Source organism: Mus musculus, chromosome 12 (genome assembly GCF_000001635.26).
Source record: "Mus musculus strain C57BL/6J chromosome 12, GRCm38.p6 C57BL/6J".
In the NCBI taxonomy this organism is placed as follows: Eukaryota; Metazoa; Chordata; class Mammalia; order Rodentia; family Muridae; genus Mus; species Mus musculus.
Window position 1 is genome coordinate 33,909,476 of NC_000078.6, and position 27,284 is coordinate 33,936,759.

The following is a 27,284-nucleotide window of genomic DNA, read 5'->3' on the forward strand; positions in this document are numbered from 1 at the left end:
AAATTCATAGAAACATGAAATATTCTGAATAGCCAAAGAAAATCTAGCAAAAAAGAAGCATCCCTGAAAATATCATACTAGCTGACTTCACACTATACTGCAGAACCTGTTCACAAAAATAGCAATATATTGATACAAAAGGATATTAACCAATGTACCCAGACAAGTACATAGAGCTTCACTTATCTGATTCTTAACACATGTGCTAAAAACATACATTGGGAAAATGCCTCTTGTCGGGCACTGCTGTGAAAACAGGATCTCCACATGGACAGAAATGGAACTAAACTCTTCTTTCACACTGTACAAAAAAAATAATAATAAATGGATCAAATAGCTTCATGTAAGGCTTGTTGAAAGTACTAGATGAAAACCTGAGAAAAATATTTCAAAGATATAGACATGGGCAAACACTTTCTGATTCAGTAACTCAAGAAGTAATAGAAAACTATCAAGGGGGAATAGTGTTCAGTATTCATACTCAGCTATAAAGTCCAAGAGTTACAATAATGGCTAGACCAACATCATTTCCATAATAGTACAATAGTAGTATATTTTTTATCTTGGTGTTTACTAATGGTTGTCTAGTTGAATTTACATCCCACTCAACAGGAAGAAAATCATACCTGGTTCTGTAACCCTAGCCATCTACTTGTGACTGTGGCTATAGAGTTCATGGACCCAAGAGAACCGAATCCTGCCACTTTTCTAAATCAGTTTAATTTCTTAACTCCCCTCTAGAGATGTATCTTTATACCCATCAGTAAATGTAGATATCACCACTCATCCAAGAAGCTTCTTTTGTCGGAGCAAGAGAAGCAATTACAAAAAGCCACAACTCAAAATACAGGAAGCATCTGACTATGTGATGCTCAGCCCCCGTAAATACTGTACTATTTTTCACATAAGATTCAAGAAACATTGTGGAAGAGGGCAGGGAAAAATTAAATGACAGAAGCTCAGGAAATCTGCTGTAAGGTTGTGTCTTATAGCTATGTTAAGGAAGCTATACATGAGAAATCTTAGTACCATGGCTTCCTAAAGTGCTGAAAAATTCTAACCATAGTTGCCAACACAGAGAGACTACCACCATACAGAAAGAGCTAAAAATAATTAAGAACTGTCAAGAGAGAGGGAGAATTAGTCTGCCTCAGAAGTGAGCCCCGGGTTGGTATCCAATACCACATGATATTGGATATAAACATATTCATACAGCAACACTGAATGGACCTAGAATACATATTTATATATTAATTTGTCTATATGAATATTTAATAACAGTGATTAATTTGGTAAGGGGATACATAAGAGGAGCAGAATACAGCAGAAGAAAGATTATTACAATTATATTTTTAAAAATAATAGAAAGAACTAATAAAAATTAGAACAAAAGTCAAAATCTCCTCTGAGCAAAGAAAGTAAGTTATCAACACAATAGATAAACAACCAAGGGTATCTATTTGTTAGGGAATTATTATACAGAATAATTCAAAGAACTGAAAGTTTAACATCAAAAGAATAAATCAAATCAACACATAAACACAGATATGTTTCAAATAAAATACAAATGGCTAAAGAAACATTAAATATATTCAATATTCATAGTCATCCGAGAAATGCAAATCAAAATTAAATTGAGACCAATCATATTGGTGTACACTATTAGTCCCAGCCCTCCAGGGACAGAGTTAGATGGATGTCTCTGCATTCCAAGACAACCTGGTCTACATAGTGAGTTACAGGACAACCAAGGTTATATGTGAGGTGTCTCAAAACAATGCAAAACACACACACACACACACTCACCCACCCACATAAGGGCATTGAGATTCCATCTTACCACATTTGAGTTTCTATGATTAAGAAAACATAAAGTAACAAATTCACCTGTTGGCAAAGATACGGGAAGGTGGTTAGCAATTCTTTCTGTTCTGTTGTTAGCAACGTCAATGTCACCACAGCAATCAAGATGATGATTACACAAGAAAATTAAAAGTAGAACACTTATAAGATCCACCTACATCACACTGAGTATATTTCCTAAAATATCAACCATCAAGCTATAGAGATGCCTGTTATCTATGGGGAATCATGGCGTTACCCTGTTCTAGATGACTTGAGAAGCATGGTCATAGGGGCTTCAGGTTAGAGTCCATGGCTCCTGGGCACTGTGTGTCTTTCAATTTCTGAGAAGCTGTGCTACCTCAGGCAGTGAATCAAAGAGGCTACGTGTGTATGCTTGCATTCCCTAGAAGTCAGTGAAGCAGATAGAAGCTTGGATGGACAATTAATCTCAGACATTAATCTTGTGTGCCGGAACATGCTTGTGATGATCATTGTATTATAGCAAATATCATTATATATGGGTTTTGTTTTGGTTTTTGTTTGTTTGTTTGTTTGTTTGTCTTGGTTTTTCGAGACAGGGTTTCTCTGTGTAGCCCTGGCTGTCCTGGAACTCACTCTGTAGACCAGGCTGGCCTCAAACTCAGAAATCCACCTGCCTCTGCCTCCCAAGTGCTGGGATTAAAGGCGTGCACCACCACGCCCGGTTTATATATGATTTTGATAATTTTATAAAAACTCTGATTGTTTGAAATAGTCTCAGCCCCAGTCTTGTTGAGACCCCTCCAACCCAGCCTAGTTTTTGTTCCTACCAAACATATCAGGACACACATTAATAGTGGGAGAACTCAACACCACAGTTTCACCAATGGATAGGTCATTGAAACAGAAACTACGGAAAGATAAAGTGGAACAGAGGTTATGAACCAAATGGATTTAACAGATATCTACAGAACATTTCACCCCAAAACAAGAGACTATATCTTCTTCTCAGCACCTCATAGAACTTTCTCCGAAATTGACCATATAATCGGACACAAAACAAGCCTCAACAGATACAAGAAGATTGAAATAATTCCATGCATTCTATCAGATTACCATGGTCTACAGTTGGACAACAATAACAATAAAAACAACAAAAAAACCCCACATACTCATGGAAACTTAACAACTCTATGCTTAACTTGGTCAGGGAAGGAATAAAGAAAGAAATCAAAGACTATAGAATTCAATGAAAATGAAGACACATCATGCCCAAACTTATGAAACACAATGAAAGCAGTGTTAAGAGGAAAATTCATAGCACTGAGTGTGTTCGTAAAGAAACTGGAGAGATCCCATACTAGCAACTTAACAACACACCTGAAAGCTCTAGAACAGAAAGAAGCAAGCACACCTAAGATGAGTAGATGGCAGGAATTAGTCAAAATCAGGGCTGAAATCGAACAGTTAGAAAGAAAGGGATCAATCAAAGAATCAGCAAAACCAAAAGCTGGTACTTTGAGAAACTGAACAAGATAGATAAAACCTTAGCCAAATTAACTAAAGGGCAAAGAGACATTATCCAAATTAACAAAATTAGAAATGAAAAGGGAAACAACAACAGAAACTGAGGAAATTTAAAAAAAAATCATCAGAACCCACTATGAAAGCCTATGCTCTACAGAACTGGAAAATCCAGATGAAATGAATGACTTTCTAGATAGATACCACATACCAAATTAAATCAAGATCAGATTAACTATCTAAATGGTCCCATAACACCTAGGAAATAGAAATATTCATTAAAAATCTCCCAACTAAAAGAAGTCCAGGGTGAAATGGTTTTAGTGCAGAATTCTACCAAACTTTCAAAGAAGACCTCATACCAATACTCTCCAAACTATTCCATAAAGTAGAAACAGAAAGAACCTTACCTAATTCATTTTATGAAGCCATAGTTACTCTGATACCTAAACCACACAAAGACACAACAAAGAAAGATAACTTCAGACAAATCTCCCTTATGAATATTGGTGCAAAAATACTCAATAAAATTCTGGCAAACCAAATCCAAGAACATATCAAAACCACCATTTACCAAAGTCAAGTAGGCGTCATCCGTGGGATGCAGGGATGGCTCAATATATGAAAATACATCAATGTAATACACTATATAAGCAAACTCAAGAAACAAAACCATATGATCATCTCATTAGATGCTGAAAAAAAAAAAACCCTTCAACAAAATATGTTATGCCTTCGTGTTAAAAGTCCTGGAGAGTAGAGATTAGGAATTCAAGGCACATAGCTAAACATAATAAAAACATATATAGTCAACAACAGCCAACATCAAATTAAATGGAGAGAAACTAGAAGCAATCCCACTAAAATACAGAACAAGGTTGCCTACTCTCTTCCTATCTATTCAATATAGAACTCGAAGTTCTAACAAGAGCAATTAGACAACAAAAGGACAGAAAGGGGATAAAATTGGAAAGAAAAAAAGTCAAAGAATTGCTATTTGAGGAATGAAAAACACATTCCTGGGATGGCTGAGAGACAGACATGAGATTCAATGTAAGCTAGAATCCAAGGTAATATGGAGGTTCTTTTGATACAAATACCTATATTTAAATCTGTATCTGTACATAGCAAAGTTAATAAATGAAGTAAATTCAGAAAAGCTTTTTAGGTTGATGGTAATATTGATTCAAAGAGTTGAAACTGGGTTTCAAATATAGTAAGAGATTACTGAATTGTAGATATTGGCCCAAAATAATGTAGGATAGACATAGATTTCTACAAATGAAAGTGAAATTTAATGCAGAAATTTCTGCCTATCTCTAGAGTGTCCACATTTTAAACAGCTTCATTTCTCACAGCTTTGCCTTGTTATGTACATGATTGCCTTTGACAAACCTCAAGGATGTTTGGCCTCTACAACTCTCTTACATATTTTAAGATATCCTTTTGTGTCTTTTTCCTATACAATACAAACAATTTTCACTATACTTTCAATATTAGTTCAAACCAGCTTTAATATATTTATTATTTGAGAATTTTATACATGTATGTATTTTGATCATACCAACCCCCTCCTCCCCCGACATGTCCCAGAATCCCCTTGCTCATATCCCCTTTGCAATTTCATTCTGCTTTTAGTCCAATCGCTGTTGTCCTTATGTGCATACTTGTAGGCTATCCACCTAGGCAGCTTAATAAAGGTCATTTCCCTGGGTGTGGGGAAATGACTTTTTCTATTCCAGAAACCTAAACCTGCCCAAACTCTTCAGCTAGAGGTGGAACAAAGTGAACCCTTCCTTGATCTGTGCTAAATTTGACTGACTTGATCCCATGTTGGTCCTGTGCAGGCACCACAGCATTTTGAGTTCATGAATGCAATGAACCAAGTCGTGTCTAATATGTACTATTTTGCCATAGTCCTCCTCAGCTTCTGGCTCTTACAACATTTTTACCACCTCTTCCAATATGTTTCCTGAGCCACATGGGAGAATGTTCGATACAGATATCTCGTTTAGGGTTGAGCATCCGACGTTCTCTACATTCTGAACAGCTGTGGAACTCTGTATTAATTGACATCTGCTGGGAAAAAGGCAGGGGGAGCTTCGTTGATGACGGTAATTCATAAAGTTTTATAAGGTTCAGCATTTTAACTTACTCTCTCCAAGTATTGACTTTTATCCTTATCTATTTAAATAGTAGTTTCTTGACAACTAAGTTATTCACATGTAAAACTGTGACCATCTTCATAGGCTTTACCAATGAGGACACTGGAGTGGATGAATGGATTTGCTTCCCTGCCTTTTCTGCATAAATCTTTGCAAGTTTCACGCTGTGACAAAGAAGACACACTCTGTGTGCTATAGCTTGAGATTAGAGTTTTGAATACTTAGTTCAGAAATCGTGTCATACAAACTCATACGGATTTTCCTCTTCCTATAAATATCATTGATCTTCTATATAGATATTTGAGAGACAAACAAGGTTAAAGTCATCATATTGTGAGGAATATTTAGAACAAAGTAAGTCCTGAAATATCTTGTTTGCTCTATAAAATACAGGTCAGTTGTCAGAATCTTTTAAAAACTACTTATTATCTTTTCCCAAAACTTTGTGTGTGTGTGTGTGTGTGTGTGTGTGTGTGTGTGGTATATTTATACATGGTAACATATTTGTAGGTGCAGATATTTGAGATGTGCATGCATGTGAGTTTTCCTCTGTCACTCGTTCCCTTATATTTAGAGGCAGAGTCTCTTGCTGAACTCAGAGATCATCATTTAGGTGAGTCTTGTAACCAGTTTGCTCTGTGGATTCCATGACTCCTTTTCCCAAAGGCAAGTCTCCTCACCTACCCAGTATTTATGTGGGCACTGCAGATCTGAATTGCAGTCTTCCTAATTGTGCAGCAAGCACTTTGCCAATGAGCCATCTCCGGAGTACAAACCTACAATCACAAAAAGTGTATGTTTACATTTACATCAAACTGTCTCTGCCATTTTCAGTGCGTCCAATGTCTTATAACTTGGTCTTTTAAAGGAAAAGGAAATTTACCATACAATAAGCAAATCAACATCATAACATCAGTAAGAAATGTCAAGTAGAGGTGAAGAATTGTAATCAACCAATCTAATTCAGTAATAATCATCCCAAGAGTTACTTCAAAGTCAGGTAGTCATGGGGGAAGAGGACAGATCAGATCAGGAAACTAAGTTCTTAATATGAGGAAAAAAATATACTCAATTTTGAAGCTTTTGTGGGTAGAGAGAGAGATAGCAAGAGACATATAAACTAACAAACAACCAAACAGAAACAGTCACTGGTCCAGTTACCTGTGGGTGAGATCCTTACATTTAAAGAGTCTATGAATCAACAATGGATGGAGGAGCCAATGTAGATCTGTAGGAAGTGATTTGGATCTTAGAATTATATTAAATCTCAAATGAATATGTGGAAAGAAGTTATTCTCCAAGGACACTGGCAGAATAACAACACCAAGAACAAAATCTTGTCCAAGAAGGAGTGATTCAAAAAGAGCAGGAAAATGGTTAGAAAGTCTTTCACTTCAAGGTTGTTAGCTCTAGTAGAGCCACCATTTTAAAGCTTAAGTAAATTAGTAGAAATAATACAGTGTAGAAACAATTCTAAATGATTCCCTTGGCATCAATGCTTAAGCCATTTTAATAAAAATTTAAAAGCACATACAGTAAATGAGCCTAATACAATATTCTTCACTTAAGAATATGATAGTTTCCAAAGAAAGTGTTAATAAAATCCAAGAGATAAATTTTGTATGGTTTCCAAAATTGTTGAAGAATTAAGTATGCAAGGATCTGTGCTGGTAACAGAAAATGAAGATATATTTTCTTTCTTTCTTTCTTTCTTTCTTTCTTTCTTTCTTCCTTCCTTCCTTCCTTCCTTCCTTCCTTCCTTCCTGTCTGTCTGTCTTTCTTTCTTTCTTTCTTTCTTTCTTTCTTTCTTTCTTTCTTTCTTTCTTTCTTTCTTTCCTTCTTGTTTGTTTGGTTTTTGAGACAGGGTTTTTCTGTGTAGCCCTAGCTATTCTGGAACTCACTCTGTAGACCGGGCTGACCTTGAACTCAGAAATCCACCTGCCTCTGCCTCCCAAGTGCTGGAATTAAAGGCATGCACCACCATGCCCGGCTGAAGATGTATTTTCAAAGAAGCAGTGTTGGAAATGAAACCCTAGAAACTGTGTCCTAGGTCAGGTCGGCCTCAGAGGAGAAGGAAGTCAATCATCAAGCATAATTCACGTCACAGCTTTCAATAATCTGTTTATTTAATGCCTCCAATTTTACTCAATGCCTACAAGGCGATGTTTAATCATCTAAAATGTAAAAAGATAAACCATTCAAGATAATTCATAATCCCTTCAAGTGAAATATCTTTGCCCACCATCTCCAATGAAACTTTTATTACATATATATTTAGCAAGTACTACCTGGTCCCACAAATGCTCCTGGACAAGGTCCTTGCTGTCATCCATGTATAGAGACATCAACTCTAAAATCTCATTTAGTAAGGCAGTCTGAGCACTTCCAGCTATAATTGTATCATCTTAGATACCTAAGATCAAATCAAGAATAGTCAGGAGTTTGGGGCCATAGGGATGAGTGGGATTGTAACTTCTGTGAAAGACAAAAAGGAAAGATGTGGAATTGAACTGGGAAAGGCTTTGAGACCATAAAACCATAATCTAATGTCTATGAAAGGAAGTAGAGGAGAGGGCAGGATGAGATAGGAAGAGCCTCGGACTGTTGCAGAGTGGAAAGAAAATAAATCTCAGTGTAAATGATGGGGAAATATCTATAAGGAAGTTCCTCACCGGGCAGAAATGTTCATGTCTACTGCTCTAAGGCTATGGCGAAGACATTTGCTTTGGTATGTGGGCTTAAGACACTGCTGTACAAACAGCTTAATGCAATCAATGATGCTGGGGGGAAAAAAAAAGCCAAGCCATTTAATTCCATGTCTACCATCTGGTGTTCAGACCCCACTTAAGGAACGTGGAAGTTAAGTAAGTATGTTTCATATCTGTCGTGTTATGAGCTATGGAGAAAAATAAAACACAATAAAGGAATTGGGGAACAAAAGACAGAGGAAAGAGAGTGCTAATGAGCTTAGGGTTGTCAAGACCACATTACCTATCACAGACTGATCCTCTGGTGATCTGCGATTATCAAGAGGCGTAAAGGATGTGATGAAATGATCTTCGTGAATATCTGAGGGAACGTTATCACAGTAAGATATAGAAAGATACAGAGGCTGGTAAACCAGCACAGGCACAGAAGAGTGAAGAAGGAAATCAATGAGTTCTTAGAAGCTTTAGCATGGAAACATATTATCCAAAGTGATAAATCCTTACCTAGCTGTGGCTGCCTAATAGCCATAATAAACTGGTCATGTTCAAAGCTAACCTTATCTTTGCCCTCTCCCACATCATCCCTTCCTGAGAACCCAGAATTTGAGATCACCAATTGTTGTGTATTTGATTTAACGCTTGTGTTAGGTTAATTGGGTTCCCAGAAAATTACTGGAGAATCCAGCATGTAAGATACTCCAAGTACCTGCCCCAGTTGTTTCTAACTGTTAAATGAAGTTCCCCTGCAGCCTATGGCTGAGCAGAGAGACAGAGGCCAGACTTTAGATTTCCCCCAGGCAAGGAGACAAAGGAAAAGAATGGAGTACCTCCACACCTGGGAAGCAGGAGGAGGCTTGACAGCTGCAGAAGGGAAGACATACAAACATGTAAGAGCCGTGGAAGAGTGGCTCCAGAGACCCCCTCCGATTTAGTCTAGGACAGCAAAAATGGAATAGAGATTTTAGTAAGCAATAATTCAGGAGTAGCAACGTGGAAGTTCGGGAGTGGCCCAGTCGTTGAGCTGATTAAGGCATATTAACTATAAGGCTACACGTGTTTGTGTTTCATTCGAGAATCCAGAACTTCGGGGCAGGTATCGAGGAACTCGCTCCGCAGCCCAGCCGGGAGATTAGAGCAGGTTAAACATCTACGGCTACAATCATTAGCTCCTCATTCTCCTCTAACACCCATCCATCAGCAAATCTTGTTGCATTTTCTTTAGAATACATCTAAAACATTGCCATTCAACGTCACTACCGCGCCCAACATGCTGAGCTGCAGTGGCATCTCTGCAGATCGCCTTAATGCCTCAGTCTTGTTGGGAGGTTATTCTCTATACATTTGCTTTGTGGAGGGAAATCATCCTAAAGTACCCATGGATTCCATCTTATTGTAAGTCAAACTCTACGTCCTTATGACAAAAAGACCCGTCATAGAGCAATGTTGACTTGTCTACCACCACACCAAATCAGGCCCTGTCGCTTCTTCCTCCTCTTCTTTCTGAGGCATAGTGTTTCATGATGTTCCTCGAAAATCCAAGTCAGCCTGATACCTTGTCTTCCTTGATACATCAGTTCTCTCTACCAATAGCATTGTCCCTGGATAAGCACTGAACCGTTTCTATTTGCCTTCAAATATTTATTCAAATACTACTCTTTTCTTTAATAACCTTTTAAGAGTAGTAAATTGCCCCCAGCTTTCCAGTATTCCTCAACAACCTCTTTATCGTGAATAACGTTTTGCACGGCTCTTGCCATTCTCAGTGTTACATGGAATATTTTTCATTTAGTTTCCTCTCTTGTTCAATGGCTCCTACCAAACATAAAAGAATTATGTTAACATACAATTGACCACAGTATTTTTAGATTCTACTTTTTTATTGAGTGATAATACATTCGAACACACTGGGTCAAAGTTAATGAAACTCTCAAATTTTGGATAAAAGAGAATAGAACAGGCAGTTTTAAATGTTTTAACTTAATTCTAATATTTTCTGTATCATACATAGTATAATAGTAAAATCCTTTACATAATTACACACAGCTTTAATTTATGGATGTACCAAAATATTTAACTTTAAGGATGAAGATAGAGCTATAAATTTTATTACAGAGGAAAGTCACTATGAAAAACAAAGACTAAAAATACAGTATAGGAAATGAAAAAAATGGGTATTATTTGAGGGTATTAGTTTATAGCAACCTGGGGGACATTATTTTTCCTTCACACCTCTCTGATTTCCAAATTTTAAAAAGTAAAGAATTTGGATAGGGTTCAACTAATAACTAAGTACTAATATAGTTGAAAGTTTGGAAAATAGATTTATCCTAAAGGTTAACGGAAATGGCTTTATTGCATGTGAGGAAAAGCCTGAGGTAAGTAATGTAAGAGCTTATGTAAAGCCATATTCCAATGATGCATTATGAAGATGTTAGAAGCACATCTGTTTAATCTCGTTCTGTTTCTCCTGCTGTTTTTGTTTATTTGCTTGGTGCTAGTTGGAACCAGAGCAGCTTTCACAGGTATTAACTGTGGTAGAGGCAGACAGTTTCTTGCTATTCCTTGTATTTTGGAGGTTCTGCTCTGCTCAGTAGAGATACTCTGTCCTGGTCTCCTGTCATTCCACCCTCACCTAGGGCAAGTGTCAGCAAAAGACTACTTAAGCAGCAGACTTTCTGATACTGACTTATATATGTAAAGCTCTGTGAAGCACTTTAATTCATATACAGCTGAAGCTTCTGAACCCTGCAGAGGCAGAGTTGAGTCATTCTGACAGAGACTGCACAGCCAGCAAAACAAATACGTACTTTCTGGTCTTTTGCAGGAAATGTTTCCATGCTCCTGTATAGTGTAGTTCCATCTAGAAGGCTAATTCTAGCTCAGCAAGATACCCACACCCTGACTGGAGACAGAGGAAAAATGCAAAAATGCCAAGCAGAGGGAGCCTGTGGAACCAGGATCCTCCTCACCTTAAGAACCCAGAAATGAGCTGACCTCAGACATAAAGATGAGTCCATTTCTAGATGGTAGAGGCTTCAGTGGACCCCGAGGGAAATGAGCATAATTAACTATAGTGAAAGCAGGGTGGTGTTGGTGGAAACGGTAAGCCTCTGTAACAGCCACCGACATTACAAGTCAACCGTTGAGAATTTTGATATCAGGAAGTGCTTCAGAAGGTAACATCTTGCTTTACAGCTTAGCTCATTCCTTTCTGACTCCAAATATCTGAAAGCAGTCAACGTTGCAATACGAACAGTCTAAAGAGCCAGTCTTGGGACTCTGCATTTGTAGTAAGTGACTGACAAGTGGGTGAGCATCACTCCTGTGCAGTTCTCTCTTTTTATGTTTTGTAAAATCTTCAACCATCTCAAAGAGAGAAACTACAGGTTTGACTGTTCTAGCACATTGTGCCCCTCCCTCTAAGCCACTCTCTCTTCCCATGTTGTACATATAGAAACAGAAACGAAATACACCCTCAACTGTTCCCCTTTACTTAGATTTCTAACTTTCTTATCGCTACAAGCCTACGTATTAGGTGTGTTGTGGGATACAAATATGGATTTGTCTCAGGACAAGAGGAAGCAACCTAGAGCTCACGATCCAAACCTAGGCCACTTCTTATCTTGTATACAAAGAATTAGAGGATGCATCCGTGTTGATTACATTTGTGTTACTGAAACAAATACCTGAGACAGTTAACATAGACAGAACAATGGTTTAGAGCATTGTGGTGCTGTTGTGCATCACAATGGGGAGCAAATAATAGGACAACTTTGCTTATGGGATGACCAACAATGAAAAACAAAACAAAAAAAGCAAGATGTGGATCCCTTCTCAATCCACTTCAGGGACATATACCTAACGACCTAAAACTTTCCATTAGCGTGAACATCTTAAAATTTCTGCCACTTGCCTAAAGTATCAACTTGAGGAGAACGGTACACACACGAGCCTTTGGGAGCTGTGCAGAGACAGCCCACAGCAATAGCCGTGCTAGCACATCTGCATTTGTCAATTGCATCCTAGTTTGCATGCTAAGTGATGGCAAAAAGAGAACGAGTGACCTAGAAAACATAAATTCTTCCCCATTGAAGAAAACTTTTGCCAATGCTTAAACACCAGCATTATATAGAATCTTTACTCTGATTTGAACTTGTGTTCTAATTGCAATAGCAAATGCCTTATTTGAGTAGAAATATGAGTCTCTTACCCCAAAGTATAGGTAAACTGTAGAGTGAATTTGCTTTTACAGTTCATCTTAGAGCTTCAAAAAAGAACATACAGATAGTTAGGAAATATTCTAATAAAATAAATAAGGTTAGTAAGAATGATCTCTTCAGTGATGGTAGTGTTCTGTCAGGTTACCTATAGGGAGAAAGGAAGCTTAATCTATAACTTGGCCACCAGGCTACATGACTCCTTCAAGGGTGGCAGAGGTGGGAAATCTAGACCACTCCCTCTATTACCCATGCAATAAGAAAATCACAATGAGATAATTGGTTCAACGTATAAGACTTTTTAAAAGATGCAAACAAAAGTAAGCTTTTAGGAAAAATGAGTGACTCCTTGATACTGGAATATGTTAAGATTTTTAAAATATAGGCTAAAGAAAACCAAAGAGTTAAAATGGTAATTTGCACTATGCCAAAAATAACTTCTTTCATGAGAGATTTCTAAGATAGTCATTTGCTGATTTCAGAGCTCAAAACAAAGCTATAATAATTGAAAGAGTCTAGCAATAATATAAAGATGAACATGATACTCAATGCCATAAAACAGAGTCAAAAGTAAACCCTCACAAACATGGTCGTACAACTTTCCTCAAATGCTTACTAGAGGGAGCATAATCTCTTCAGCAAATGATGCTGGAAATTTTGAGTTTCTACTTTCAAAAGAGTGAGGTTGGATCTTTACCTGAAACCATATTAAAAAATTAGCTTTAAAATGGACTAAAGCCCTGAATATATTATCTACAACTGCAAAGCTCTTAGAAGACAGCATAGAACAGAAGTCTGGAAATGCAAGTGTGACAATGATGATTTCTTGTATTTGACACAAAAAGGAAGACAAAAGGCTCTATGAATTATCTTTTACAAAAATTCAAATTTTTTTTTACATCAAAACATTTTTTCCAGAAGAGTAGTAAAGCAACCTACAGTAAAACAAAATGTTTAAATCCAGACATAAAGACCTCTTTCCTTTACATGTTCAAAATAAAATGATTGGTTTTTAAGTGCTTTTTGGGTATAGATCATGTTTCAAAATTCACAAAATATAGGCTAAACCATCAAAAGAATATTTTTTCCAATAATGCTCTTGGAAGAAGAAAAAAATAGAAAGGGGAGGAAACCAATGTGGGATTCAGAGGACTTACCCAAAGAAAATACACAAATAACCAATAAATACATGAAAAGGAACATAACATCTCTAATCCATAGCAACTTGAAAAACCAACTCTAATAACATCAATATGGTGATACATGGCCACAGGCTGAGGTGGGGGAATCCTAAATTCCAGACCAGCCTCGCCTGCATAGTGGATGGTGTGACACTCTCTCTCTGAATGCTACAAATTACAAACAAACAAACAAACAAACAACAAAACCTACAACCTCATAACCTCACATCCCTACAACCTACAATTATCAAAGAAACCAGAAACTGGTGAGAGTGTAAAGTGATTACAATGCTACTTGTGTAGCATTCCCGAACACTTAAAATATTAAAGCTGTGTGGGAAACAAACCAATCATTCCAGAGAAGAAAAAAGGCACCATATTAAAAATAGTTTCTCTTATGAATGTATACTCAGAAGAATTCAAAGCAGAGTCTCAAAGAGATGTTTGGTTAGCTATGTTCAGTTCAGACAGCTTCATTCACAATAGCTGAAAGTTGCAAGAGACTTAAACATCCATCAATGGATAAACAAAATTCAATCTAAATTTATTGTGGATGATCGCTCTACCTTAGAAAGAAAAGAAGTGTTGGTGTATAGCACAGCGTAGATTGCCCTTGGGGACATTGTGCTAAGTGAAATATACCAGTAACAGAGAAGGCCAAACTCAGCATGATCTCACTTACAGGAGGTACCTGTGAGTGGATACAAATTACTGCTTGCTGGAAAGTAGATCAGTTAAATCCAGAAACAAGACTTGGGGCAAGGAACATAACTCCATTTGGAAACTTGGGTTGAAAAATAACATGGAAGATTCGTATACAGCGAGTGTCTTTGTGGGAGGCTGATTTAGTTATGATTTACATAGGATACAAAGATTATTTATCTCACATGTATGATTTGTTGATTTTAAGGCATGTATTATAAACTCCAAAGCAAGCTTACAAAAAAAGAGCCAGGTGGGTCTTACTCGCAGGTGCACAAGACAGAATGTTGCACATCCAATACCAAAAATCCAGTCACCAGATACTTCTAGTCTGAAGTTCTTAAGTATAAAGACCCATGTTTCTTCAATCAATTCTCCTCATTAAGCGTTTTGTCAGGATGTTCACAATAAACACCCTAGAGTGGTAGCTACCACATATCCCCTAGCTGATCATCAAGCTCACGGGGAGGAAAGAAAGTATAGATCTGGATGCTGTGGAATACAAGATTCCAGTGAAGTTAAGAGGAAGTCAGTCTTCTCTCTGTTAAGCCTCTTATCTGGAGCTAAATTAATCTGAGAAGCCAAACACTCAGAGACATACTCAGAGTGAGTAGTGGTTAGATTTAGGCATAAAGTTGCAGGAGAAGTCTTTCAGGATGCTTGTAATGTTTTCTGTGCTTTTAGCACTTCCAACACGGGCTCCTTCATTTGGTAAAGTAGTCCCAAGCAATGCTGTTAAGGCATTTCTCCTCACACTATCTGGAACTTCAGTAAATTAGTTCTATTTTGTTGTTCAGAGACCGTTGGCCGGCGTGTGCTCACTTCCTGAAAATTAATTGGCATACACATGTATGATTTGTTGATTTTAAGGCATGTATTATAAACTCCAAAGCAAACTTACATAAAATATAAGTAGCAAATGTATCTATAAATGAGCAATGGCCACAGATTTGAAATGGAATATGAAGAGGACACAAAACCCTTCTTCATGACAGCCAGGAGACACAGCTTTGAGGAAACTCTTCCTGGGAGCATGACAAATGCTTATCTTTGTTATACTACTCGTCATTTGACCATTGCCCAAGTCCTCAATGCTTGAGAATATAGGGGAAGGAATAAAAGAAGGGGGCAGGAGAATTATTAATATTTTTATAGTTTTAATAGTTTTTTAAAAACATTTTTTTAATCTACCTTTCTTTACTTACCAACTTTAAAAGTCTCTCTAAGCCCCTTTGGAACTATTGTTCAAGTTCCTTGGTTGCTTGAATTTTTCTTTAATTATGAATGTACAAAAATGTTATAAATAAAATATTTACCAGAGATTCTCAATAGAAATACAGTATACAAGCAAATACAACCGACTTTTTTTTCATGTTGACTCCTAAAGTATTCTCAGCAAAGTTTCTAGCAATCTTTATATAACGATTTCCAAAGCTCATGAACTATACCCTGGGATCCAGAGGAACTCAATCCCTTTAATTTAGATTTCTTTCAGCAACACTGGGTTATTTTTACATTTTTATTTATTAACTTTGAAATTTAGAAATAAAAGAGAATTATTCTTTCTTATAAAATGAACTATTTTAAATCATTAAGCTTTATATTAATTCACTGTCTACTCTACAGATTTACTGTTGGTCAGATAGCCACATCGCTTTTAAAAGTACGTCAAAGTAAGGGAAAAAAGCCAATTTTATTTGTATGATTTATAGTGGTAGATTAAAAATAATCAGTCACTATAACAGATGTCTAACCTTTTGGGCACTAATTGTATCTGTATGATTAGAGTCTCACAAGATAAGTTACTGTAGCACAAACCAAGGGTTTTGCTTGAGATTGTTTTGATAAAATAAAAATAATTTAACTGTTGTCTTAAATAAGTATATATTAATACTTGACTTTCTACATTTCTAGTATTTTTATACAAGTGTTTCAACCCAGGATGTTATATGATTTTTGAAATGTTAATTCTCCTGAGTAAAGAATTTTAGTGCAAAAAAAAAAAAAAAAAAAAAAGTCTCCTTAGAGGTGCCTCAAGGCTTTGGATCTGTGTTTCATCAAATTTAATTTGAATTTTGTATTTTGTTTCCTTTCACTGTGTAATCTGTTTTTGCTGTGGAACTGATTCTTAATTGGCTCATATATGTTTAGTGTAAGAAATCTCATAGACAATAAAAGATCAACCATAAAATTTACACAAGTGTTTAGACATTTAAATAAAACAGAGATCCTAGGAATTGAATTGTCAATATAAAACTTATTTCTCCCATTTTCTTGTTTCTTAACCATTGTTGATATTTCCATGCCTCCCCTTCCTCTTTCTGCTCCTCTTCCTCCCCCTCCTCTTCCTCCCCCTCCTCTTCTTCTTCCTCCTCCTCTTCCTCCTCCTCCTCCTCCTCCCCCTCCTCCTCTTGGGTGTTATAACTGTCTTTCATCCAGCACACTGTATAGCTGAGGATGACCTTGAACATTTAATCCTCCTGCCTCCACCTTTCATGCGGTAAGATTGTAGCTTTGCACCATCAAATTCAAGTTATGTGGTGCTGGGAATCAATCTTGGGGCTCCCTCCATGCTAGAGAAGCTTTCTCCCAAGTGGGCTACACACTTTGTCTTCTTTATTTCTTTTTCAATAGTTCTTTTATACAGTAAAAATAAACCAAGTAGGCAATCCTAGCAAAAGTCCTTTGCTCACTGTAATATCTCAGAAAAAAAATGTACAATTCTTATCATAGTTATCCCAGTATCAATAAGGAACTTAAGAGTAAACTCAAACAAAAGTAGAGGGAAATCTATCAAAGAGACATTGAAGAGGAGCTTGGATCTGAAGATTAAAATGAAAAAAAATCCAATATTATGTTGCATTGTAAAATAATAAAATTTATTTTAACTGTTACATAAGGACATAAAACTTAGAAATACTGATGGAGTAACATGTAGTGAGTATATGTATATACTGTCTAACATTTAACCAACATTAAAATTGTTATCTCTTTAGGTATTTGTTTACTTCCTACCTGTGAAAACTGCAAAATATTTCTTTAAATATTACTGGTGTCTATAATTGCCCTGCTATGGACACTAGAAATCCTTGCTTTGATTAATACTGGGAAATGAAGAAGAGGGAGAACTGTGTAGAAGTAGGGCCTTCTGGGAGCTGTCCAATGTACCGACTAAGCTTACTCTTTAAAGGGAACTGATATCTTTCCTGAGTCTCCTTGAAATCACAAAATATCCATTTACATATTTTCTGCTATTTCTTCTGACCTACCTAGGAACTGGATTTTTCAACGTGTTGTTTGCCTCCTAGGAGGTTTAAAAAAAAAAAAAAAAAACAGATCTTTACACCGAGTAATAAACTAGCTGTTAGTAAACCAAAAGATGGAAAAAATAAAGTGTGTGTGGACATTCGGGACATACAAAAATCAGAAAAACTTCTTAGTGTATTAAGTTTAGAATCTCTTCTATTTCTGTGGATAGACACCAAATTTCCCTGAAATTTCAGTAAGGTATAGTTTTCCTTCTAAAACCTTACTTTGGTATACAAAGGAGTGAGGGTAGCAGCCAGATCAAAGTGTCAGGATTTTTCTTTGTTCAAGAACAAATGCTTGATTGGCAATTTAAAAGTTCGAAGGCTAACTCCCTAACAGAGAGTGAGCTGTTCACTCTCTCTCTCTTATTAAAGCTAAATCGAATTTTTCAAAGGAGGCTTGCAGGGTCGGGGGTAGGGGGAGGGAGGCAGGAACGGGGAAGACAGGGACAGGACGGTGATACTTTGTCCCCTAAGGGGTAATTACACAGTAAAGGGCTTATGCAGTAAATGTCTGGAATCTCCGTTTTATATTTCTTTATCACCATAACTCTTTTCTTCAAATATAACCCTCCACAGTGGAGGATAAGACCAGGGAGAGTCAAGTATCTCAATTGTCAGTCTGATTGTGTTCAAGCCGACTTCAGAAGTCAGGGTCTGTAACCAGGCAGTGAGTTGTTTGCGATGTCCTAGAAGGAGAAAAGACACCGGTTCCAACAGAGACACTGGGGAATGTGATCGGCCCCCTAGCCATGCTTACTTAAGCTAATGGAAGGTCTTGCCTTTCAGCAGCCGCTGTGCTGGGATACCAGACAAACAGCTCCCCTCGACCCCTGGCAGGAAGGGCCTCTCTTCTGGACATCATTAAAAGCGCATGCCCTTATTTCACATCCATTGGCAAATGGAGGCAAGATTCAGGACTCCTATCCTGAAGCCAAGGAGAAGCCATCGCAGTGGAAAGATTTTGGCTTTGAAAATCCAAATCGAAATTAAAGACCTATACGGAATAAGGAACCAAAAGAACATTGAATGGATACTGGGATGAGACCAGAGACAAAAAAGCACAGCAGGTAAGAACTGGGGCCTGCTGCCAAGAAGGAACTGCCCTGCAGAGGTGGTGCAGCAAGGGGGGGAAATACCTTAGAGCCTGAAAGTCTGCCGCCTTGAGCCTTCTGTGAATGCTTGAACTTGTCATCTTCTATCAGCTTACAGAAGAGGGACGTTGCCCTAGCCTTCAGTCTCCCTGCTAAGAATCCTTTTTCAGTTTGGTTATAAATGTCTCCCCGAGTTTGGTGATGATACGCTGCAGGAATCAAGGCCACCAAGGAGCTCTATCGGCAGCTATGCCATTCCTGCAAGAAAATCGGTGAGATAGACGCTGAGTGATGGCCGCCTATCCAGAGAGCTGCTTGGATGCTACCGTGCTGAACTTCGTAGCAGATCTCTCTCTGGCCTCTCCCAGACACCCTCTTCTCTGCGAGTTCCCACCTGGGGTCCCTTTTGGGGACCGAACACTGGGGTACAGAGAGGGAAGACCTGGGAGACTGTCGCAGTTTGATGAAAGATATCAGGAAGTAGAGGGGGACGAAGTGGAATATGAGGACCCAGAAGAGGAGGAAGAGGAGGGAGAGGGGCGCGGCAGAGTAGCATCCTTGCTGGGCCGCCCCAAAAGAAAAAGAGTTATTACTTATGCCCAGCGCCAGGCCGCCAACATTCGCGAGAGGAAGAGGATGTTCAACCTAAACGAGGCCTTCGACCAGCTGCGCAGAAAGGTACCCACCTTCGCTTATGAGAAGAGACTGTCGAGGATCGAGACCCTCCGCTTGGCCATCGTCTACATTTCCTTCATGACCGAGCTCCTGCAGAGCAAGGAGGAAAAGGAGGCCAGCTGAGCGGGGAGGGGTGAGCCCAAGAGACACTCCCCCGCCTCATCGTGCTTGGCGGGGTGCGTCTGGAAGGCAGAGGGGCCGCTGGCCTTCTGAGGCGGGGTTTGAGATGGTAAACTCCCCACTCGCGGCAGCTCTGCAGTGAATAAGTTGGGGATCCGGCACAATAAGGGTCTAGCTGGGCAGGTTGGGAGTTCCCGGGGTCAAGGATTTAGGGAGTTAGAGCTTCTTGCTTGGAGCAGGTGGGAAACTGGTCTGCTCCTCCACGGACCTCTGGTGATCTCTCCTCCTTGCTCCTTTTCAACAGTAGAAATAATAAAATAATCGCTCGCATGATTAGTTGCTGCCCCAATTCCATCTCCAGCTGGGGCTTCATTCTAGCAAGCGCACAGGTGAGCACACCTAAGGCAGAGACCAGGGGAGCGCTCTTGGTGCAACTTTCTCTTGGTTCTTTATGGGAACAGTCCTCTCAGACTACTTGGGGGGTGGGGGGACAAAGAGGGAGTGAGTGATGCAGGGGCCGAACAAACTCTCAAAATATGGCCTCTGAGAAGGATCCCTCTCCCTCCCTCATCGCCATCCCCACACCACCCTAACACTGGGTGCTGTGGAAACTCCCCTACCTGAATTGTTTGCAAGTGTACTCTAACTTGTCCCAGTTAAACGCAGTCCTCAGTGAAAATGGCCATTAGCCTTTTGCTCAGAACTAAACTCTGTTCTTGTCTCTCCCGGTAAGGGTGGGAGGTGGGGGCGGGGTTCTTCCTTCGGGTGCACTTTCCACACTGGCACCCCCAAGGTCTTGGGATTCATGCTTTCAACAGTTGCCTGTGGCAAAGGGCTAGTATCTCTTAATAAGCTACAGCAATCCTGTGCTGGTAAAATAATTTTAAATAGTGGGTAGGAACAGCCGTCTTTCAGGGTTTTTTTTTTTTTTAAATTAGATACTTTATTTACATTTCAAATATCCATTTTTTACACTTTTTATTTACATTTCAAATTTCCATTTCAAATTACATATCAAATACATATTCCCTTTCCTAGTTTCCTCTCAAAAAACCCCTATCCCCTCCCCCTCCCCCTGCTCCCCACCCACTCCTGCCTCCTGGCCCTGGCATTCCCCTATACTGGGGCATAGAACCTTCACAAGACCAAGGGCCTCTCCTTCAGGTGATGGTCGACTAGGCGATCCTCTGCTACATATGCAGAAGTGAATGCTCACAGTCATCCATTGGATGGAGCACAGGGTCCCTAATGAAGGAGCTAGAGAAAGTACCTAAGGAGCTGAAGGGGTCTGCAGCCCTATAGGAGGAACAACAATATGAACTAATCAGTACCCCCCAGAGCTCCCTGGGATTAAACCACCAATCAAAGAAATCGCATGGTGGGACTGGAATACCAGTCCATCTTTCAGTTTTAAGCCATCGAGGGACTATTGGGATGAGATAACTTCTGATGCTTTTGAGAATGCCTGCTGATGGAGGTTCTGGGAAGCTACCTTCCTGGATCCTCTGTTATCCCACAGTTCTTTCTTCTCGGTGACCTGGAAGCACCTGATGCTGGGGCTTTATGAGATATGCGCTTACATGAGGCAAGGGACTGAGCTAGTGTACATAACTGTGAGTCCATTCACGCCAATGATAAATCCCAAAGAAGGAATGCTTGCTTCTGCTCCTCATGTGCACTTGCAAAACAAAGTCATAGCAAGATTGCACAAGTGCAATGCCCTGGCATACTAAAGTAATAATAACATAGGAATAAAATTGTATATGCTTATTCTAGAAAGATTAGTAATGTAAATGTAAAAACCTAAGCAAACACGCACGATTTTCATCTTCTTCCTTCTGTTCTTTTATTTCCTATGCAGTTAGAAATTCAATATATGTAACAAATTTGTAATACTTTTCAATATTGATTTTTCTCATTTTGCAATACTTTTGGATATTGGTTTTTCTCATTTAGCATTGTGGAATTCTATGGAATAGTAGCTAAATAGATGGAATTCCATTACTGTATCTTCCTGCCATCCTATGTATCACAACATAATCTCATTCCTTTACAGATGGCTAGCTCAGGCATTTCCTTTAAAAAAAGATTATATTGCAAACAGGGCTCTTAGAAATGTCTTCTCTGTTACAACCACCTGATGTTAGACTACAGTCCTTATTGGTGCGAATTTAGGAAAACAAATGTCCAGAACTCCTATCTGGGCGCTGTCAGATCACTTCCCATCTCAACCACACTGCAGGAGCCTGCACCTCCTGTCTCAGCACCTGCTATCAACACCAAGACAGAATATTTCCACCCACCCCCCAAAGGATACTGTCATTCTTTTATTAGCACATTTATTTCTCTTTGATTCTCATGTGGGTTAAAAACACATCTAGCAAAAGCTTACTACACATTTCTGAGATTGTTATTAAGACTAAAGTGTTTTTAAGCACATATATAAACCAAAGCACAAAGCCATACAAAACTATGAAATGTAATGAACCAATGGATTCATTTTACATTTGAGACACATACTGGCATCATTGGGAGCTATATGCCAGAAGCCAGTCTTAAAAGATCTCCCTGTTGCTATACGAATAGAATGGAAAATGGTCTTCCATATATTCTGAGTATATAGGTCAGTAAGTCACAAGTACTTTAATATTATTCTACTTTAGGACATACTAATTTTTCATTGATAGCTTCTTGTCATTGTGTTTTAACGCATTACTTATTTCTTACTTAAGTATATTGGAAAAGTTATCTTCTGGGCATTCAAGAGTGACTGACTAATGCTTGAAAGGCAAGAAATCTAGACAGAAATTAATTCACATTAAGAATTAAGTCTCATTGCATCTTTGCATCGATAATAGAGAGCTGCCATGACTTTTGAATGTCCAATCTGCCTCCAAAGAACAGTGAATTAGAAGTTCTATGACATGGGGGTGGGTGGATATGGGGGACTTTTGGTATAGCATTGGAAATGTAAATGAGCTAAATACCTAATAAAAAATGAAAAAAAAAAAGAAGTTCTATGACAGTTCTTTAAAAGTAGATTAAATTTAGCATTAATATGTGGCTAATAACATTGATGCTATATAATGGGATATAATCTACTAAAATAGTAGTAAATTTCTTTGGCTATATTTAACACAGTATTGCATACTTGGTTTATTTATAAGCAGTTAAGTGTTACTCATTCTCAAGTCCTTAAAAATCTTCCCTACTACTCCTTTTCCTGAGACTAGATAAGATCTGCAATTAGCCTTCTTTCCCAATATTCTTATAACTATGTCTTTTTTACCAGAATTTTTTCTACCTCTGCCCTAAGAATGTTAAAGTAAACAGAAAAGAGAACTATAAATAGCTAAGGCAAAACAGTAACAAAACCAGGGCTGTTAGCTTTTCTAGTGCTCTAGAACCTTTATTAAAATGAACTGAGTCTTGAAAATGACTTTATATCACATTTTTAAGTAATGTCCTTAGTTTTTCTTTATAATCTTTTCATTCCAAGGCTAGTGTATGTTGTCTTTTAAGATACTTTTGTAACAACTCATTTTAATATGTAAAAGGATAATAGGTAGTTATTTTGCAACTCATTATCAAACAGTACTGTTCATATGTTCTACTGAGTCAATAAATAGCCATGTTGATCTATCCAATTATTTATTCAGTTAATAAAATGTTGGCTTTTTATAGATCGTGTGGATGGGTTCAAAACTTTAGGGCCTATAGAGTATCTTTTCCTTCAGGTCCTTCTGAAAAAAAATACCAACTTAAAAAGAAGTCTACAAGTGTGAGACTGGAGAGAGATTTCAGTGGTTAAGAGCACTGTCTGTGTTTGCAGAGAACCCAGTTTGATTTTCAATACCCATGTGGTGGTTCAACAACAGTAGGCCCTGTTTCAGGGGACCTGACTCCCTCTTCTGGCTTCCATAGACAACACAATATACACATGATGCATTTGGGACAGAGCGTCCATACACATAAATAATACAATAGATAAATAGAAATGAAATCTACAAGTCTTTAACAAATAAAAAGAAATACAGAGTTCAAAATTTTATGTGTGGTTGGGAAAAAAAAGAGTTTTTAAATTCTAGGGGAAAAACAAATCTCTATGTGGTCTATGGGCCATTAACACCATTGGGTCTTACTGGGTGTAGTTAGCCATCACTCTTAGTCATTTCTACTGTTTTGACACTTTCTGCTATATTCAACAATCACATGCTGCCCCTACCAAAATTTCCCATCAGAAGTCAATGGTACCAAGGAGTTTATTTTACATTATTACTAAAAGAATTATATTTACCATTACTTAACCAGTTACAGTTTTATAAGTACTTTGCTCTTTGTATAGTTGTACATGTCCCTAAAGGAAATGTCTTTTTAAAGAATTTTTCATGATCACTACAATAATGATGTGGTTTAAGTCACTGTAACAGTCAGAGACTCTGAGAAATGAAATGACTTAATCCTAACACCAAATCATCCTTAGAGATAAGATGAATTGTCCATAGCCCAACATTAAAACCAAAGTGCTATTATGTTTAACACTCAAAATGTCTAAACAATGTGTGCTTATTTTTGTTTTCTCTAAGTTCATTCTATATAGCCAATGTATTTTCAACAAAAACTTTGTTAGTATGTTACATAGTATGTCAATATTGCTTTATTTTTATTACCTGTATTAAAATTAATAAAATATTTCAGGACTGTTTAGGTTTTAATAACGTCAACTAAAGAGCCTAATAGTGTCAGCTCTAAAAACTGCTATTATTAAATTTAACATTATTATTAATAATGTTAAAATCTTAACATTATTTGGTCATTTTAAGTTTAAATACCATTTTAGATGTTGCTTGGAGGGAATTTTTTCATATATCCTCTACTGACTAAAAGTTGACTTTTGGTCTCAAACTCAGATCTCTATAAATATCAGATTACTATTAGTATTTAGACATGCAAGCCATAAAAAGATCTAAATGAAATCATATTGGAAAGACATAATTAAGCTTTCCAGGAAAAGTGAAAATAACTGTCAATAGAGAAACGTTCAGCCTAATCAGCTTTACCGGTCACTACCCAACTCAGAGGCTTGTTCTGGCAAAATTATCACCCCAAATCAATCCAAATGTACAGCTACTATGCACAGTCCTTGCACAAACATATAATTAAGACTCTTGCATTGGTGTCTATTATCATATGTGTCAGCATTCCCATTATAAAATACACTTTGAAGAAAGTTTATAAAGAACTTCTAAAAATACCGAGATCAATTTAATAAGCAAAGTCTTAAGACACCTTCCCTTCTTGATGGCAGATCTTCAAGAGGAACTTCAAAGGCAACAAATCCAAAATTACATTTACTATCCATTGCTCAAAAAAATGTACCTACATTTTCAAATTCACAGTATCCACTCAAAACAAAAATATAAATTAGATCACTGTTTTATTTTTAATCAAATAGAGATATAAAATTCATATTACATGTTAAGTTCTCAACTGATTGTTAAAGTCAGTTAAGCTGAGCTATTTTGTTAAATAAGGTTTGTTTTGATGCTTTTAGAAAAGTAATATTTTTTCAAGATATCTATAACTTGGCTCACATCCACTAAAAGTTTCTTGAACTTTGCCAGTATTTTGAGGTAATTCAGACGCAACTCTGGTCAGCACCATCGCTTCCAGTGAATACTAGATTTTTTTTTTAAAGTCTTAAAATATTTTAAAAACACAAGTCAGCAGTTGTGACCATTTTGTTTTGACTTTGGGGTTTCTTTGAAGTTGCAGCACAAAGCCAAGCCTGGCAGAGAGTTGATGGGAAAGACTGAATCAGTTTAAGATGGCCGGCTAACAGCAGAGGGACAAAATATGTCACATCTCTACAAATGAAAGCCTATGAATTTTGACGACTTTCTAAATGACACCAAGGTTTTCACTCTGTGTCTGTGAATCATTCCTTGGTAGAGTATAAGGCAATACAAAAGTGTGACTTGATGTTTAAACACTACTTATAGCTAATATTTAGTAAGACCCTATCCTAAATTTTTCAAAGGGCAGTTAATATTTAAAGGTCTGTGAAGCCAAGGGTTTGACAGATATGGGGTGATGGAAATGATCTTGATAGAAACGGCTCCTGTCTGATTAGTGTGATGTTTTTCAAAGCACCATCCACATACCTTCTCTCATTTAATCTTCACAGTAGGATTTCCACAAGACCTAAGATCTCTCAGTAAAATTGAACCATCACTGTGCCATCTTGAATATTCCTTCTCCCCATCATTGAAAACAGCAGGATACTAGAATTCCTTAAAAAAGGACTGATGGCTACATATAAGCACCACATCACTTTGAAAGATATTGCCGTCAAAGATCAAAAGCACCTTAACATGGTCTGTGGATGATAAATTATACAAAAGGCTGGCATGGTCTGCCTCCCTCAAAGGCCACATTTTACAGCCTTCTATTCAGGGCTCTGTGAAGGAGATTTCCACCTGCAACCAGCGAATGTAAATGACCTCAATGCAGCTGTTATGGACAGGGTTTTCTGTTTTATGATTTCCAGTCTTCAAAAGGGGGAAAATGCCTATGAGGATATGGAAATGGATCAAACAACTGGTGAAGAATAGAAGCCAAGAATATCAGGTAAACATGTCTAAGTGACTCAAGGAATCACCCTGATATTTTATTTCAGGTAACATCAGGACTTTTTTCAAAGGCACTAAAATCATAATCTACCTTTGTCACTGGTTAGATTTTGAGTCATAGGATCATCTTGAATCTCATGGTTTAGAAAAGTGACGTAAAATTCAGAAATAGTCTGAAAGAGAGTCACTCAGTAAATAACTGGAATGAGGTATTAATGTCCATGTTAATATGTACTAAGTTTTATAACAGTATATCTAATACATTGCTTGGTTTGGATAATACACGTTCTGAACACAGTGTTCTTTTTTTAACACAAGTTATTTTTATAACTATCTTAAATGTCACATAATGGTCTTAGAATAAAGATGGTATTGTTTATTTCATACCTAAGGAAATATAAAATAAAGAAGTTTAGCAATTTTCCACCTTCAATTAGTTACCAAAAGGTAGACCCAAGGTTTCAACAATTTCAGCAACCAAATCAGACTGATACAAAGTCTCAAAAGTGCAAGTCACTACACCTAGACCATTGGAGACAGGCACAGTATGGCCATGTTTTGCTTTGTTTTCTGAGATGTTCAAGTGGCACCCCGTACCTCTTTTAGGAGAGACTGAGGGTAGATGGGCCAGAGACCTCTCTTTGAAGTGTGGGAAGCCGTTGCAGAGTGGCAGTTTCAGAGTGGCAGTTGGCTACTGCTGGCCACCACACATACACAGGCAGTGAAGGTTCTTTTGCCAAGATGAGAGACAAGTTAACCAATCAGATGTGAAACACGCCTCTCCTAGGCCTATATAAGCAGCACCAGTTCTGGGCTCAGGGTTTTTCCGCCTCTACAATCAAGCTCTCCCAATAAACGTGTGCAGAAGGATCCTGTTGCAGCATCGTTCTTCCTGGCCAGTCGAGCACGCGCAAGATTGAAGCACCAGAAAAAGAGCATGGGTCTCAAATCACTTTCTTGGACATCCTGTGTCACAGTTGCCATTTGTAGTATTTAATTGTAATGTCAGATTTTTGCATACCGTCACTATAGGATTTGTATATTTCTGTAAAAAGAAGTTGCTTGTACTCTTAGGCTTGGATTTCTTTTGTAAGGTGGGTAACAGTCTTTATTTATTTATTTATTTATTTACTT

At 37.8% G+C, this 27,284-nt stretch overlaps 1 protein-coding gene and 1 long non-coding RNA gene across 2 annotated transcripts; one reads left to right on the forward strand and one right to left on the reverse strand.

The window, feature by feature from the left end:
• Positions 1-4,306: 4,306 nt before the first annotated feature.
• On the reverse strand, positions 4,307-26,829 carry Gm40383. Its single transcript, XR_872671.1, has 3 exons — positions 26,748-26,829; positions 6,198-6,289; positions 4,307-5,424 (listed from the first exon to the last, which is right to left on the reverse strand). It is a non-coding gene; the product is annotated as a predicted gene, 40383 (long non-coding RNA).
• Positions 18,950-19,835, forward strand: Ferd3l (Fer3 like bHLH transcription factor). Its single transcript, NM_033522.2, has one exon. The coding sequence runs from the start codon at positions 19,015-19,017 to the stop codon at positions 19,519-19,521; it is 507 nt and encodes a 168-aa protein (NP_277057.1). The 5' UTR covers positions 18,950-19,014; the 3' UTR covers positions 19,522-19,835.
• Positions 26,830-27,284: the final 455 nt, after the last annotated feature.